Here is a 17,777-nt window from a genome sequence, read left to right as displayed (position 1 = left end):
TGTGCATACTTTTTTTTTAAAATGTACAGCTGAAACGGCTTTCGTTGGCTGAACTTTGCAGATCAATGGTCCTCTTATACCCTTTTATTTAAACAAACTGTGCTGGGGAAAAAGAGAGAGAAACTTTGCTTCCTTCCCCCTCGCCTTTGCATGCTGGCAGCGGAAAGTGAGCGGCAGCAGCAGCAGCTCTCCTCCTCGAGCGAGCGCGGAAGGCGCTGCACTTCTCCTTCATCGCAGTTCTTGTCGCTGCCGCCGCCGCGCACGCTTCCCTTCTGCCCGCGCCCGGATGCCGGCGACCCCTGGACGGAGCATGGCCTCGCTCTGATCGCCGCCGCCGCCCTCCGCCCTCCCGCCCCGCCAAGCCCTGCTATGCCTCGCTTCTCCGGGCAGACAGCAGCTCTATGGCGAGGGAGGCGCCCCGGGCAGTCGCGCGTGGTGTTTCCCTAAGGCCGTCGAGGGAGCCGAGCAGCAGCAGCAGCAGCAGCCCGGATCCTGACCCGGATTGTATGAATAAGTAAGCAGGATGCTGGCGGCCAGGACGAGAATTAAGAGGAGTGGAGGGAAGAGGAGGAGTGGGGTAGGGGTGGGGGTGGAGGGAAGCCCAGAGAACAACACAAAAGGGGGGGGGAGAAGCCTTGGCACTTTTCCTGGCTCCCTCCAGTGCAAGCGCTTTGCCATCACTGCAGGGCTACGGTGGTGGGAACAGACTTGTGACCCCCCCCCCTTTCTCTCTTCTTCTTCTTCCCTCTCTCTCCTCTCGGCAGCTCGCCGATGTGCAGCCCGACTCCGCCGCCCAGTAGCAGGCGAGCAGGGAGCAGCGACGGGATCCGGAGCGGCGCGACGCGATCGGCGGACCCGAGGATCCCCCGCGCTTGCCTCCGCCGCTGGACAGCCCAGGCGACGAGAGCCCCCGCGCGCAGCCCCGCGCCGCTGCTGTCGCTGCTGCCGCGGCGGCGGCTGTGGCGGGAGAATTTGCAAGAACAGCGGCGGAGGCGGCGGCAGCAGCAGCAGCAGCGAGGAGGAGAAGGAGAACCCGGGAAAGTTTGCTTGGCCTTTGACAGAGGCGAGGAGGGCAGTCAGACGTGGTGAGAGAAGCGGACAAGCGAGCGAGCGCCTCTACGCAGGGGCTCGGCCGAACAGAGAAGCCTTTCCCAGCGCGCGTGTTTTCCATCGCGAGTGGGGAAGCGCCAGATCCGGATCGGACACCCCCAGAGAGGAGCGCGGACGGCGGAGAGCGTCCTTAGCCAAGCAAGCCCCAAACACACACACACACACCACTCTCACACACACAAATACACGCTCCCCCCCTTCCTGACACTCGGCGGCGCCTTCGCTCTCTCTCTCCCCGTCTGGGCTGGGGAGGAGCGTGACCATGCTGGCTTGGAGGGTGGCTCTGTGGCTGGCTGGCGTGACCCTGTGCGGCAAGCTCGCCCGCGGCTCCGGGATCGACTACGACGAATTCGCTTACGAGCTCGACGGAGGGGACGAGGCGGAAGCGATCGATTATAAGGATCCCTGCAAAGCCGGTGAGTTAAGGGGACCTCGTTGGGCTCGCCGCCCAGCCCCCGGTGCTTTCCCGTGCGCTCTTTCCCAAAGTAGGGGCTGTCTGGCTTCCCTTGTTTGGGGAGTTGTGTGTCTGTGTGTGTGCGTGGAGGGGGAGAGAGGAGAGGAGCGGGGGCAGGTCACCTGCTTCCTCCTCCTCCTCCGGATCGGCGTGGGACACTCCAAACAGGCATGGCCAAGAGGAAGCGTGAGAAGCCGGGGCAGGCGCAGTGGGGTTCGCGCTCGTCTTCCTTTTTCTTTGCAATAATGCCGCTGGGGGTAGATTTCGAAGAACCTGCTTTCCTCGGGCTTGCAAGCCTGCTATGTCCCCACGAGTGCATACACTTTTCCTTTGCAGCTGTGCCTGGAATACAAACCTGCTTTCCAGGCACATCAACCACAACAGAGAGAAATCTGGAGTTTGTTTCCCGTGCCGCTTGATGACGGCAGGAATCCCAACTTTCTCCGGGATGATTTCATCCTCTCGATTTCATCCTCTCTCTCTCTCTCTCTCTCTCTCTCTCTCTCTCTCTCTCTCTCTCTCTCTCTCTCTCTCTCTCTCTCTCTCTCTCTCTCGTCTTTCCCCAAATCCCCTTCTCTCCAGATTGAGGCGCTAGTCAAAACAGGTTTCTTCTGCTTGGGGCTACAGAGGAGAGAGAGGATGGGGGAGGGGGGACTGGTAGGGAGCAGAGCAGTCCTATGGCCCTTTCAAGATTTTTAATTCTGAAATGAGAAGGTCAAGGTTGTCTGGAAATCACTCTTCCACCCTCTGCCCCCACTTCATCTCATAGCTTTGCAGCACCAGTTTAATGGGCAATGTAAGGTAATCTGTGAACACATTGTTATTTGGATTGGATCCTGCCTGAACCATGCTCAGAGCAGACCCTCGGAAATCAAAGGGATTTAAGCTAGTCATTATTATTAACACAAGTCTCATTGATTTCAATGGGTTTTCCAACTTGATTTCAGTGGGTCTAAGCATAGCTAAGTCTGGATCCAACACCTCTGTTAGTACATCTCATGCGCCAAGATTGAGAACTTGTGCTGAAATGGGGTCCTGAGGAGCCAGACTCAGTGAACCCTGACTCAGACTGACATACAGCGGTGGGGGTGGGGGCAGAGCTGGACTAGATGACACATGGGATCCCTTCCAGCTATACATGATGGGCATTGCTGGGGTACTGCCACCAACTGCAGAATGGCCAATGGTCAGGAATGACAGAAGCTGGAGGGCCACACAGGTTCTCCATACCTCATGTAGAGGCTGCTACTTATTTTGAATCAATACTTGCTTGGCGAGGGATAGAATCAACTCAGTTGACCTGAGAATTAAATTGTTTCCACTACAGTACATAATCCAACAGCTCTGCAATATGCAGCTGCCCTAGTCTATGCATCTTTACTCAAAACAAACTCCTATACTGAAGCCCGTAACTTCCAGGCAGAGCTTTAGATCATTTTCCACACCTAGCAAGTGTTCCATGTTCTCTCTGTGTGAACATTTGTTAACTTCTTGGTTTTAGAACACAGGAAATGAAGTTGATTGTTCATAATCTTTCCCATGTGGTTTCTGCATTCATACTATATAGACAAAATGTAATCCTAGTTTGAACAAAGATAGATGGTAAAAAATGTCTCTGTCCAGAGCTCTCCTTCCTTTATTTACAGCACAAGGCGATCATTGGATCACCTATGGCAGACACTTCTTCTGAGGGTAGAAAACCCATTCTCTTGCAGGCTTTGCTGAGTCAGTGATTTTCTTAATGGGAATGAGAGGAGGGGGTGTTTGGGATTGCTGGCCCGTAATCATCCTCTGGAACCGGCAGGTGTTATGGCTTCAGCGAAAATGCATGGAGAGAGAGGGTAGCAACAGTAGTAGTAGCAGCAGCAGCAGATTCGGTCTTTAGCTTCCTGTTTAGTGTACTGGTGATGGGAGGATACTGCCCTTAGGGTCAGAGATGGGGGAAAAAGTGCCCTTGAGGTCAGGGATGGGGAACATGTGGCTTTCCAGACGGTGCTCCCATCAACCCCGGCCACTGGGCATGCTGGCTGTGGCTGATGGGATATCTTCAGGGTACAAGTTCCCTATCCCTGCTCTAGGTAAGCCCTTCTTTTGCGTTAAGGAAGAATCCATTCTGCATGGGAAGTGACTTTCCCATGGCAATATCTTACTTCTCCAGACTTTATCACCTCCAGCTGCAAAACAGATAGGAGCTTTCCAGTGCAGTGGAGTTTGGGATCAAGTCCAAGGTGCCAATTCAGTTATAGCATAATTCCTCCACAGAGGAAAACACTTAAGAGGCATGCATGTGGAAGACATTATAGTGGAAGACAAAACACAGGTGGATCTTGTGGGAAATACTCAGGAGTAGTAACTGGAAAGACTCAAGTCTCCTGTTCATGTATCATTGCTGGGTATTCTCTGGAACCCCCCCCCCAACATTCCACATACCTTGGTTTACAACCATAACCCATTCTGGAGGTCTGTTTGTAAACCAAAACAGGTTGTAACCCAAGGTGAGCTTTCACCAATGGGGCCTCCAAAAAAATTCATTCGTAATAATAAAAAAGGTTGTAATCCAAAAAAAAGTTTGCAAACAAGGACACGCACTTCGGGGTTGATGTGTTTTATATCTGAAACGTATGCAAACCAGACTGTTTGTAAACCAAGGTACCACTGTATCACTGTATGAAAAGTGTTACATCAGAGTTGATCCCACAAAAATATATTTTCACAGCAGAAGCCGGTGGAGGTTTACTCTTAAGTAAGTCCTGCTGAATTCAGTTGTGCTTTCCCCAGAGAAAGTGTGTATAGGTTTGCAGCCTGAATCGGACAGTTCACTGGACAGTCACTGAATGGCAGATCTAAAGAGATTAAGGGCACTCTGGATTAGGAAACATGGCAAATTTTGCCTTTCAGATCATGGAACAAGTTTTTTTGAGTCTCCTAAAGTCACCTTGACTGACAGTTAATTTTTGATCCAGGCAAATCAGCAGCAGTGGGTAGGATCAGAACTATGCCACTGGACTTTATTTTTTAAATAACCAAAACTGATTTTAAAAGGATTTTTTTAAAAAAAACAACCCTGCAAAAAGTATGCTATAAAAGTTCCTACCAAGGCTGGTCAATAAATCATCACTGACATAGCAACTTAAGTGTCACTGACTGGAATAAGAAAGAGGAAAGATCAGTTCAGGGCAGATGATTTTACCACCTTTGGACAAGCAAAGTGGATCAGATTCCAACATATGGGCGGTGGCGATGCTCATTCCTCCAACCAAGCTTTTAAATATTTCTCATTTGGGCCAGAAACCCAATATTCAAATGCTTGGCTGGAGTGCGTGGAAGAGCCTTATGCCTCCCACGTGAATTTCTTCCATGCTTAAGGTGAAACCCCTGGATCTATGCCAGTGTTTCTCAACCTTTTTTGGGCCAAGGCACACTTGTTCCATGAAAAAAATCACGAGGCACACCACCATTTAAAAAGTTAAAATTTTTAACTCTGTGCCGCCCTATATTGACTATATAATTATGACTGTAAGAAACACTTGCCAATTGCTGTGTTGGTTGCAATCTCCTGTAATAAGGCTTCACAAGCCGCTGATTTCTCTGCCAGCACAATCCTTTGCTGAGCAAGTTTCAGGTTGAGCTCATCCAGCCAGGTTCTTTAAGTTTGTCTAAAACCACCCTCCCGTGGTGGTGGCTGTTGAGAGCTGCGCTCGCCCCGCGTCGTGACCCGGCCGGCTTCCTTTCTGGTGGGTTAGTGTTGAGTATTGGCGGCCGCCAGGCACGTGACAATGCAAATCGCCCTTCTCGTCGCCGCACGTCGCGGCACACCAGTCAGCGTCTTGCGGCACACTAGTGTGCCGCGGAACAGCGGTTGAGAAACGCTGATCTATGCAACTGTCTCCCCTTGAGGCAAGGAACTCTAAACTGAATTGCATCTAAGAGACGCTCGTCTCACATGTTGGATGAATATGTAAGGCCACGCCCACTAGCCCTGCTTCTGGCTTCTGCTCAATGAACAAAGGTAAGGAGGCCAATTTTGCATGTGTAGCTTGCATGTATGAAGGATCCTCCCTTCAGACTTTCTGTCTGTACATGGGGATGCCAGGAGGCAGAGCTAGTTGGTGCTGATGGGGCTGGTCAGTGCAGCCCTGCTCAAGCGCAGGTGCAGTGTGCGAGAGAGACTTCTGCATAGGGCAATATCAATCTGTGGTTCTTTCAGAAAGCTTTTAATAGTATTAATTGTGTGCTGTATGTTATAGGGGTAGGTAGTAAATCTTAGCAAAGTTTGCTTCCACCCTGTGAATAATGCTTTATATTATTAATTCTGGTGCTTGGGTTTGTGAAGTGTTATCTGGTCAACAGTTATGACGAAATTGAATGTGCCTTAGATAACCTCAAATTCAGTTTTCATTACAGATGAGTTAATATGTAAAAGTTCTCTCTAAATGGAAGACCTGCTTTTCCAGATTTCCATGAAACATCAGCACGATCGCATGTTAGATTTAAAGGCTATTTAAGGGGCTTGAGTGAGTTCATATTGGATCCATTGGATCCCACTCAGTGACTTTCCTGGCATTGGGGGTTATGGTTTTTGAGTCATGGCTTTTGAGCTCACAATGACATATTTTTGTAGTGTGTGTGTATGCCAAATTCATTTTGAAAGAGTACTATAAACAACATTGGTCCATGTGCTGCAGCTGGAGAGTAAAACAAGTGCTTGAGCTTTGTGGTCACTTCTTTTGCATTACTTACTTTGTTCCATGAGACTTAGTTCAGCCAAAGTCAGCGTTCCTTTTGGCCACAATCCTCAATTATTTATTCTTTCCCCAAAGGATGGGATCAAGTGGCTTGAGGTTGGAGGAGTGATGGGTGCACTCCAGAGTAAGCGATTTGAGTAATGGCTGTGTTACTTGGTTGCTTTTAGTCATAATTATTGCGGAGTATGTGTTGACAGTGCCAGATAGGCTCCCTATCGCATGATTCCTTTTCTAATCGTAGAAATATGTATCACCTTGGTATAAATTGCTAAACATTCTTTGCTTGTAGATGAGGAATGTACAACAGCAGAAGTCAAATGAATTTGCATCTGCTCAGCTCACACACAAAAATTAGAGACATTTTGAGCAGAGCTATTTCAAGCTTCTGAGCTCTCCAGTTTTATCTGTTTACTTAGAAGTAAACCCTGCTGAATTCAGCGTGGCTCATTCCCAGCTAGGTATTCCAGCTATTGAACTTTCGGAGGCTGCCCCTGACTGGATTTGCTCAGACATAAGTCCTATTGATGTTGATAGGGCTTACTTCCAAGTTTTGCAGCCAGGTTTGTAGGCTAAGGCTCTGGCAGTTACCTGGCTATGCTCACGTACCTGGTAATAAGTCCCATGGAGCACTGCAGCACTTCTGAATCAATTTGTGCGGGATTGCATTGCCGGTGTTAAATGGGAAAAAATTAATTTGTGCCATATTTTCGTAAGATTTTGAAATAGTTCACACAATGAAATGCTTAAGGTTCTGGTCAATCCCAAGACGCTTACTCTAAAATGTTAGTGGCATGGATATTCTAGAGTAAACAGGAAAGGAAAAGAATGGAAACATATTGGTGATGTCAGATGTTATCTCTATCTCTATCTTTATCTCTATCTCTATCTTTATCTCTATATCTCTATCTATCTATCTGATGCTGAGAACGAATGCATTTGATTTAATATTTCATGCAGAATAAACAGTTTATATAAACAAATATATATTATTTATGATACTGAGAACTTTAAGCGATGCCCTTGCTTCGAGCTGAGTTGTTTACAGATGCCTTTGGTGGAGACACAGAAAGAAAAACACTCAGCCGGGGAGAGATGTGAATTGTGCACTCTGCAACCATTGATATGATCTTGGCTTCCACGGGAGCTGCCTATCCCCTTCACTTTGAGGATACCGTGTGTGTGAAGATGGATTGACCCATTTCCAGGCTTACATTTCTGGCTACCACAACAAATGGCCTCCCTTCCATACAGAGAGTGGTTTCAAATCCCTACAACTTTTGGCCTTACCTTATGTCCTGGCTCACTAGGTTCAGGAAGGCTGATCACTGTGCTCAGAGTTCAGTGCTATTTTTTCTAGAAAAAGAGGTGCCAGAACTCACCATGAATGCCTCCCTTGTTCTCTTATAATGGCAATGGCGCCCACCTGAGAGCTGCCAGAACTGAGTTCCAGTGAGTTCCGGCTGAAAAAAGCTCTGCCAGAGTTTTGAGGGAGAGGAGCAACATGACCCGTTTTTAGATTTTTTCTAGAAATCAGAATGTTGAAGTATGCGAGTGGCAAAGTTTAGTTTTCTTTGAACTGTGGGGCTATTTTGAGATGAAGCAGAATTCCACATTTTCTGGCTTTCGGGTAGTGGGGCTGACTGGGACTCAGATGACTTGAGTCGGGTGTGTATGGCAAAAGAAACTGGCCTTTCTACAGCATTATAGAGGCCCCAGAGAGCCAAGCGGATGTCTTCAAACTAGGTGTACTGGTGAAATGCAAGAGTTACACAGCTTTAGCTTTCTGGGCAAGGAAGTGACCAAGGACATAGCAAGCCCAACTAGACATAGATGGCTCTTTCTGCCCTATCTGTGTTGCAACTATAGCAACTATCATGCTCTTATTTTTAGCTTTCTTTTATGGTTATACCCCCCCATCCTTTGTGAGGAAAGTTAGTCACACTGTCTACATTTACACTTCATTTTGTCTCAACCTCCCATCTGTTCAGTAGTTCTTCAACTGTTGCTCTGAGCAAATTTCCTTGCTGGCTGTGGCAAGCAACCCCATTCGCTTGTTCTTGTCATTTTCTTTGCTTGTGGCGTCCGGTTTCTTAAGGCTCACCGCCTCACATCTGCCACAGCCTTTCTGTCGGGTTAAGCTCTTCCACTGCTTAACCGCTGGCCTTTGTGGCACCCTTTGCTTGTCTCCTGTACATGTGCTTCCTCCCATGTTGCAGAATATGAGGAGTGTGGAGAGCTAGTTTGCTCGTCCTGTCTCAAGGCATAAGGGTTCTCCCAACCCTGCAAAGCTTCTCAGAAATAAGATGGGGGTAGGGAGGGGGAAGAACTGGGTCAGGTGAAATGAAGATTGAAAATGACTTCGCTAGAGAGACAGAGGGTATAATGGGCAGGACTTTGGGGCAGTGGTACCAAGCGAGAGAGCAAGCACAGAGGAGCAAAACTGATTTGCTTCAACCAGTGTTTTGATTCACCAGCATCATGGTCTGTTAGTTGGAAATATGCCTTTTGCAGCACAGCTGAAGAATATGCTGTGAACCCTGGGCCTTGATGAAGTCAGTCTTCAGCTTGAGGTTCATGGTAGGTAATAACTTCATCCATTTATTACAAGTGGGCAATGTGCAGCCTCTAGGTCAGGAGCAGGGCTCCCTTTTCACCCCTAGGGCAACATTTCCTTCTGTGTAACTGTCCAAGGGCCACGTACCAATAGTGAGCAATGCCAGAGGCAAAAGAGGGCAGAGCAATCTATGTAATTTTTACTTTTGTACAGTAAGCCAGTTTCTCTCGCATCCCCACTCTCTATCCTCCTCCAGCAAGTCAAGTCAGAGGCACTATAAGAGTTCAAGGACATATTCCATACAGGCAAAAACACTTGAGGAGGATCGTGTGAAACAGAGCTGCTGAGGGGTGTGGCTTGGAAGAATCCCAAGGGCCTGAGGGAGAGGCATGGAGGCCACATTTGGCCACCGGGCTTCAGATTCCCACCCCCAATCTGCAGGGTATATGCAACAATTTTGTTTTTGTTTTAATCCTGGAAACTCTGTATATACACATATAAAAAATGTAACTTTTGAGTCATTATGGTATGAGAGAGGAAAGTGAATATGTTGTTGGCATCAGTCTGTCTTGAGAAACAATGGGGTGCGCCTCTAGGGATGCAGACAAACCACTGGAGAATCACAGTGCCTGCTGTGGCTGCAGAGACCACTAACCCCTAACTGCTGCCTTCCACGTTGTTTTTGCTGCATTAGCAGCACCAAAGTGACCTCTCCGGGGTGCAAGCCTTGGCAGTGTATATGGAGGTCCTGGGCTGCCCAGACGACAACCCGCCCCCCTTGGCGGAACAAAACTTTTGGCACCAGCTTGGATGCAGGAGTTTCCAGAAGGAGGCATGCAAGCCACCATCCAACCATCTTAGGGTCTCCACTCTGGATTTGTGTAGGGTTTAGCCCAGGCACCCCCAAACTTCGGCCCTCCAGATGTTTTGGACTACAATTCCCATCTTCCCCGACCACTGGTCCTGTTAGCTAGGGATCATGGGAGTTGTAGGCCAAAACATCTGGAGGGCCGCAGTTTGGGGATGCCTGGTTTAGCCTTTCCTTAGCCTTTTCTTTCCCCAAAGATTTTGTGGTTTAAAAAAGCAAGTGGTATAGTTTTCAGTATCTGGCAGATTATTGCATGCCTTCATTGTCTCATTCAGCCTCACAAAATTAATTCTGAAGAAGAAAGCCTCTGTTTCTGCTGCTGGACAGATGGCAGTCTGAGAAGGTCCGCTTGACAAAGGCCAAGCAGTGAGTTGGGATATTCAACCCCAAAGGCTCAGATTCAGCACTCTGTCTGCTGGGCAGCACTAGCTTCTACAGACATTAGAATGTGAGTCTGTGGTTTTTTTCGTTCAATATTTAAAAGTAGAGATTGTAATGATTCAAAGAGGAAGAGATCAATTTTGGTCTAAAATAGCTCCTGGGCTCTTGTTTTATCGAAGTATGGGAAAGATGATGCCTGAGGGGAGGCACTCTTGGTAATTAGCCACCTGCTCTGCATACTTAGCATTGCTAAGGTGATGTTTGCCTGAGAAGAGGACCAATAAATGAATAGGTGATTGATCTTAGGCTGTTTTTATTGGCAAGAACACACATTATATTTGTCATGGAATTTCATAGAATCATAAAATTGTAGAGGGTCCAACCCCCTGCAATGCAGGAATCTCAACTCTGCTTAAAAACCTCCAAGGAAGGAGAATCCACCACCTTCTGGAGGAATTCGTTCCACTGTCAAACAGCTGTTACCATCAGAAAATGCTTCAGAAGTTTAGTCAGAATCTCATTTCATGTAACTTGAAGTACAAGACATCCTTTTCACACGTACCACTGGCAATCCAGGTGTCCCCATTTTATATTTGTGCAGCTGGTTCTTCCTGCCTAAGTGCAGAACCTTACATTTGTCCATATTGAAATTCATTTTGTTAGTTTGGGTCCAGTTCTCCAATCCATTAAGTTCTTCTTGAATCCTGGTTCATGTATTCTGCAGCATTGGCTACCCCTCCCAGTTTGGTATCATATGCAAATTTGATGAGCAGCCCCTCATTTCCTTCATGCAAGTCATTTTTAAAAGACTTCAAGCAACAACGGGCCCAGGACAAGAATCACTTGTTAGTTTTTTCCATGATGATGAGGAACCATTGGTGAGCACTCTTTGGATTTGGGCAGTCAACCAGCTACAAATCCACCTAACAGTTGCCTCACCCAGCCCACATTTTACCAGCTTCTCCACAATAATACCATGGGGGACTATGCCAAAAGCTTTACTGAAATCAAGATACCCTACATTCACAGCATTCCCCTAATCTACCAAGCTTGTAACTCTATCCAAAAAAGAAAATGAGATTCATCTGGCATGAGGTATATTTGAGAAACACATGTTGTGTCTTAGTAATTATAAAATCCTTTTCTCTCAGTTTCTCTCAGTCCATACTTAACCTGAAGCGTACTTAACCTGAAGCGAACTTTCCCATTGAAAGTAATGGATAGTGGATTAATCCGTTCCAGACGGGTCCGCGGAGTATTTAAACTGAAAATACTCAAACCGGGGTGTACTTAAACCGAGGTATGACTGTATTGAAGTCAAGTTCAGCAGTTGGCATTTACCTGGGTCTTCTCCCCCCCCCCCATTTTTAAAGGTGGGGACATCATTTGCCCACCTCCAGTCCACAGGGATCTCACTTGTTCTCCAAAAATTCTCAAATATTATAGACAGTCTCTGAAATTATATCTGCAAGCTACTTTAGTACCCTTGGTTTATTTTGCAGGGCAGCTTTGAGTTGCTCTCTGAAGCAGTTAGCTATGTAAATGAACTCTTATTTATACTTTGTGTTACAACGGTTGCATAAATGTTAGATAGCAGTTGCAAAACTCTTGAATGGAAACTTTTTCCATAGCGAAGCCCACACTTCTCATGAGCTGACATATTTACTGGCTAGTCAGAAAGAGGGTTTCCATATATTTGAATAAACATGGTGGGATTCTGACATCTAATGGACCAATTGACCTCATTCTGTGAACTCCACATATAATTCTGAAAACAGTGATGTGACAAGCATAATTCCTTGACCTATTTCAGCCTGGCTTCTGGCCTGGATAAAGAACAGAAAGGATATTAGTTGCCCTGGTGAACAATCTTTGCCTAGAGATAGAGGCCAGAAGCTTTAGGAGCCTGGGAGTTACCTGCTATTGGTGCTGTGCATGTTAACGCTGGGAGAGCAGGCATAGCATTGAGTTCTGCTTGTGAACCTGATGCTACTATAGGAGGATCAAGGTCATTAATTAGGTACATCTGATATGCTGACTTCCCACATAACCAGGACCTTGTAACAGATACCCATGCTTTTGCAGCCTCGCGAGCGCTAACTATTGTAATGTACCCTATGGAGGGATGCCCCGGGCAGCAGTGCACATTACTGCAGCCAACCCTCTGGAAGTTGCTGCCACTGGAGCAATCTAGGAATGAGGGAGGGAGGCCTTTACCTCTGCTACCTTTGCCCGCTATTGCTATTGTGCTGTCATTGCAACTAGAGAGTGATGGATTAGCAGGGAGAATTGCAGGGAAGCTGAAGGGGAGGTATCTGAACCCAGTCTGAATCATAACACCGGACCACAGAAATTGGCCATTGGTCCATCTGACTCAGTATTGACTATAATGCCTTGCGGTGGCTTTCCAGGGTAATCAGATACTGTAAGAGTCTTTCCCAGCATTTTTCTGAAGATGCCATAGAATGAATCTGGAAGCTTTTACATCCAAAGCTTGTGTTCTACCATTTCCCTGTGCATCAGGACCGTAACAGTTTTCAAATTCGGGATTCAGCTAAGAAAAAGAAGTATATTTTCTAATTTTGAATTGAATGGAGGGAAGCTTGTCTAGCTCTATCCTTCACTTTTATTGCAGGAAGTTTGGAGGAAAAAACCATCCAAAAGGCTTTCAAAGCTGTCCCATCCAGTGTGAAAAATGGGAATTATTGAAATACTCCACACTTTCCAGTTCATGGAGATTGGTAATTTATTATGTACAGTACTGTAGTTATAATTAATTTGGGAGAATTCTTTTCTTGTTTTTCCTGTTTGGACCTATTATAAGAACGCAAACATTCTGCTAATAATACATTACAAGTAGTTCATACATAAATCCGAGTCTGCACATTTTGTACAACAATGCCATGCAGCCAACCTTTCGTTATGACCAACACCATACCCTCAAATAAATGATGAGCGGAATTTTGCATATACCTCTTACATAATATCAGTGTTTATTTCAGCATTTTGCATACACAAGCCAGTTTTATTTGGTTTCATGAAAGATAGTTTTAGAACAACTCAGTGGGTGTGAGAACATGATGGTGATGAATATCTGAGGTGAATTGCCCAATTTCACCATCTGGCAAAATTTGCTTTTCTGCATTTATATAAATAAACGGCCCGTTCTGTAATTTTATCCCACGTATTGAAAGTGTAATTTCCCCCCCTTTCTAATGTTTGAAAAATGTAGCCTATAATTATTGGAGTTAATGAGTAACCAAATATTGCACTATAGATGAATATTTCCTGAGTCAGCAATAAGCTATAACTATTATTATTATTTTTAAAAATACTTTATATTAGAGACCAGGACCTGGTAGAGAGTTAGGCATGTTTAAGTTTGTTAGGCATGTTTAATGCTTGAGGAGGCACCTGTGATACTTCCACTGGCTGCTGAATCACATACTATTGAATCTATTGTTTACCAGCCTTCCCCAACTCGGTGCCCTCCAAGTGTTTTGTATTACAACTCTGATCACCCCATCCAGCATGACCAATGGTAAAGGATGTTGGGAGCTGTAGTCTAGCAAATCTGGAGGATGCAAGGTTGTGGAAGACTGTTACATATGGTCCTCAAATGACCTTGGCAGATAAATTGCACTCTTCTCATTTGGCGGTACAGAATCAACTGACATCGCCACTATCTCATAACCTGTCAACCTCCACTCTCAACCTCCACTCTCCAACAAATCACTCTCTTGCCGAGTGATTCTTACCGAAAGAGTTTTGACAGACGTATCGTCGACATTCGCTACCTGAAACTTTGTGTTTTCAGCATGAGAGCCAAATAGTTGCTGTGATGACATAGAATGCGTTTACACCAGGCATCCCCAAACTTCGGTCCTCCAGATGTTTTGGACTACAATTCCCATCTTCCCTGACCACTGGTCCTGTTAGCTAGGGATCATGGGAGTTGTAGGCCAAAACATCTGGAGGGCCGCAGTTTGGGGATGCCTGGTTTACACCAATGTGTTTTGCCATGCTTTCAAGTACAGAAGGAAAAAGTGAGTGTGTTAAGGGACATCTCTGTGATCACAGCTTGCCAGAGAAGCATGCCTGTGATCAGAGGGATGACTGCTGTCTTACATGACTGCATGGGAAAATTTGGTAGAGACTAGGCTCCAATTGAAACTTTTGTGTATGGCTCATTTGTATTCCTGTTCCAAATAAATAAATAAATGTACGTGTGACTAAGTATTGATGGAAATATCAGCATTCATAGTTCATTGCTAAAAATAATAATGGAAACTTACACATATGGTCTTGTGAATCAGGAGTCACTCCTGCTGGTGGAAAAGCAATTCAGTTTCTTGTAGGAGTGTCAACTATCATTCCAAAGAAGCCATAATTTAAATTACTGTAGTTGTGTTTGCATGATTAGAGATCTGTCTTTCCATATATTTTTAATTGTTGAAATCACAGGTGGAAACCGTTACAATAGTCCTGCTAGCATTTAGACACATGTTACTTGAAAGTAATACAAAGAAGTAAGTATTAATAAGAATAGCTTATCTAGAATCAGACACTCATAATATATTATTATTATTAATTAAATTTCTGTACTGCCCTTCATCCGAGGATCACAGATACCCACCATAGAAACAAACAAAAACAACAATCCTGCCCCTTACAGTTTAAAAGGCCATAGATTGTTTAATGGACCAAAGATCTGGGAGAAGAGAAATGTTTTTTCTTGGCACCTAAAGGTATGTAATGAAGGCACCAGGCAAGCCTCCCTGAAGAGAGCATTCCACAAGTGGGGAGCCACCACAGAAAAGGCCCTTTCTCATGTTGTTGCCCACTGGACCTCTTGTGGAGGAGGCACACAAAGAAGGGCCTCAGATGAAGATTGCAGGTCCAGGTTGGTTCATATGGGGAGAGGCAGTCCTTGAGGTATTGCAGGTCTGTGCCATGTGGCGCTGTGGTTAAACCACTGAGCCTAGGGCTTGCTGATCAGAAGGTCAGCGGTTCGAATCCCTGTGACGGGGTGAGCTCCCATTGCTTGGTCCCAGCTCCTGCCAACCTAGCAGTTCGAAAGCACGTCAAAATGCAAGTAGATAAATAGGAACTGCTACAGCGGGAAGGTAAACGGCGTTTCCATGTGCTGCTCTGGTTTGCCAGAAGCGGCTTTGTCATGCTGGCCACATGACCTGGAAGCTATACGCCGGCTCCCTCGGCCAATAATGCGAGATGAGCGCGCAACCCCAGAGTCGGTCACGACTGGACCTAATGGTCAGGGGTCCCTTTACCTTTACCTTTAGGCAACACCAGCCCTTTGAATTTGGCTGGGAAACAAATTGGCAGCCAGTGCAGTCGAGCCAGGATCAGTGTTATATGCTCAAGCTGTCTTGCCTTAGTGACCAACTGAATTCCGTACCAGTTTCTGAACAGTCGTGCAGTAGGTTACCAGAGCATAGACAACAGACATGTCATTCTCTTATATTCTTTAAAGTCAAGAATTTTCTGATCAGTGATAAATAGGAATAGGAATAAACTTATTTGTCCTGATTCCCCCCTGAAGGGTATATGGATTGTCATAGCTTTGTCCTCTTCTTATAGTTTAAGTGAGAGAGCTGAAAATGTAAATTCCATGATTTATTTTTTTTTAAGAAGGAAAAACAAAGCTGATAGTCATATTCATCTTGGAGTAATGTATTTAGCAGTTCCTCTTGATATAAACCCAGTTGTAGAATCAGTTGTGATTATTGTATTCAGCTTATGATTTATGGAATGTGAGTGATCTGGAGGCATTGAAACAGCAGATAGTGTGTTGTATCATCCCAGAGGGATGATAAAGACAATGGGTGATCAAAATGCCTTTCTGTGACTCAGACATCTAGAGAAGACAAACTGTCAAAGGATTTGGGTGCAATTTGCCTCATCAGCACTTTAAACTGGACTTCAGCAGTGAATCATTCTGCCTGAAATAAAGAGCTCTTGGTCTCCAGAAGGTTTGTGGGTGTTAGAGATTTTGGAAGAACAGCAGGACTTCAGAGAAAATCTGAGTATCCCAAGGAACACAGCTTTCTTTTTTATCTCTTGTTATTGTTTTTAGGTCACAGTGAATCGTTTCATCTGTTGCATACTCTTAGCAAAGTGTGCCTGTTTGCGCTTGCCTTATTGTATAATGGTGGTGGGTTGTTGTCACGTAAGATTTACAGATACAAACATATTCTCACTCCAGGTGTATTGTTTGCCCTGCCCCTAAGGCTAAGTCATGGCTAAGTTGGGTGTGCTGGTTTTTTTTCTTCATTTTATTGTATCTATTAGCAAATTGGAAATGAATGACAAGGACCGTATGTTTTCAAATTATTATTCTAAACAAGTGACCATGTTCTGTCTCAAATTGTACTTTGGGAGAGATGGTGCTGCTTCTTACTGCTTATTCATCGTGCAATTGCTTGGTGAGCAAATTCATCTCCGCTGGGAAATGAAAGTTACACGGCTATTTTCTTTGTTATGCCTTCCCCCATTTCTTTTTAAGTTTGTTTTTTTGTTTTGTATGTTTGCATGTTCTCTAGTTTTTCCCTCCATCTCTTTTTATTTTGGTGATGTGCTGATGGTTTGCCCCCTAGTTCAGGAAGATTAACTGTATGCATCGTTCTCTCAAATATTTCTTTACAAGAAAGTTGTTTTATTCTATAAGGACTATGTGTGTATGCGTGTTTTTAAACCTTTGGAGTATTGTACTATGAAAAATGTTAAATCTTGGGTAGTTGAAAAAAGTAGTTAAATCTATTTAACCAGACAGAGGGCCTTCTCGGTAGTGGCGCCTGCCCTGTGGAACGCCCTCCCAGCAGATGTCAAGGCAATAAGTAACAATTTTACTTTTAGAAGACAACTGAAGGCGGCCCTGTTTAGGGAAGTTTTTAATGTTTGATACTGTACTGTTTTTAATATTCGGTTGGAAGCCGCCCAGAGTGGTTGGGGAATAAATAATATATTATTATTATTATTATTATTATTATTTGAAGCAAAGGTCTCCCTCTGCAAAAGTCTCTCAGTACAAGCTGCAATAAATTATTCAAATGCCATGTTTGGAGTTCTTTATTCTGCTGGAGCATTGAATGCATTCATAATAACTGTAAAATATGTAACAAAAACTTCCTAAATTTGCTGTAAAAATACATTAGAATTTTGTGGCAGGTAACCTGTTTATTCAGCCCAGATTTTATAAACTATATAATTTGGGAACAGATAAGGGTTTTATTTGCATTAGTGCAAATGTTAACACTGATTCAGCTGCACGCAGGAATGTAACTCTGTAGGACTGATAAGATAAGGGGAAGGCTTATAATCCCAAATAGTCAAAACATTGGAAAGGTCCAGAGTTATTTAGTGGGCTTTGCTTATATACAAAAAGGTGGACTTGCATTTGACTTGTTGAGCTTGAGGATCAAGGAAGATTAAAGCAGTGGTAAATCTGAAGGCAGCCCTGTTTAGGGAGGCTTTTAATGTTTAATTGTTTTATTTCATTTTTCTGTTGTAAGCCGCCCAGAGTGGCTGGGGAAGCCCAGCCAGATGGGCGGGGTATAAATAAATTATTATTATTATTATTATTATTATTATTATTATTATTATTATTATTATTAATGGGGCCTCAAGGGTAGATCAGGTCTTCTA

The 17,777-nt window shown here is 44.9% G+C and overlaps 1 protein-coding gene across 4 annotated transcripts in view; it reads left to right on the top strand.

Moving 5' to 3' along the window:
• The first annotated feature begins 243 nt into the window (after positions 1–243).
• Positions 244–17,777, top strand: part of TLL1 (tolloid like 1) — a 131,219-nt gene continuing 113,685 nt past the window's right edge. For 2 of the 4 annotated variants that reach the window (XM_035112116.3, XM_088660070.1), the window contains exons 1-2: positions 244–514; positions 765–1,526. In XM_035112116.3, the coding sequence (XP_034968007.3) occupies positions 1,373–1,526 (154 nt within the window). In that variant the 5' untranslated portion in view covers positions 244–514; positions 765–1,372. Of the gene's footprint in view, positions 515–764; positions 1,527–17,777 lie in introns of those variants that run through there. The other 2 variants (XM_088660056.1, XM_035112117.3) reach the window with 2 other exon arrangements.

This window comes from Zootoca vivipara, chromosome Z1 (genome assembly GCF_965207765.1).
Source record: "Zootoca vivipara chromosome Z1, rZooViv2.hap1.1, whole genome shotgun sequence".
Classification (NCBI taxonomy): Eukaryota; Metazoa; Chordata; class Lepidosauria; order Squamata; family Lacertidae; genus Zootoca; species Zootoca vivipara.
Note: the sequence above shows the minus strand (reverse complement) of the source record. Positions and strands in the feature narration are given on the sequence as shown.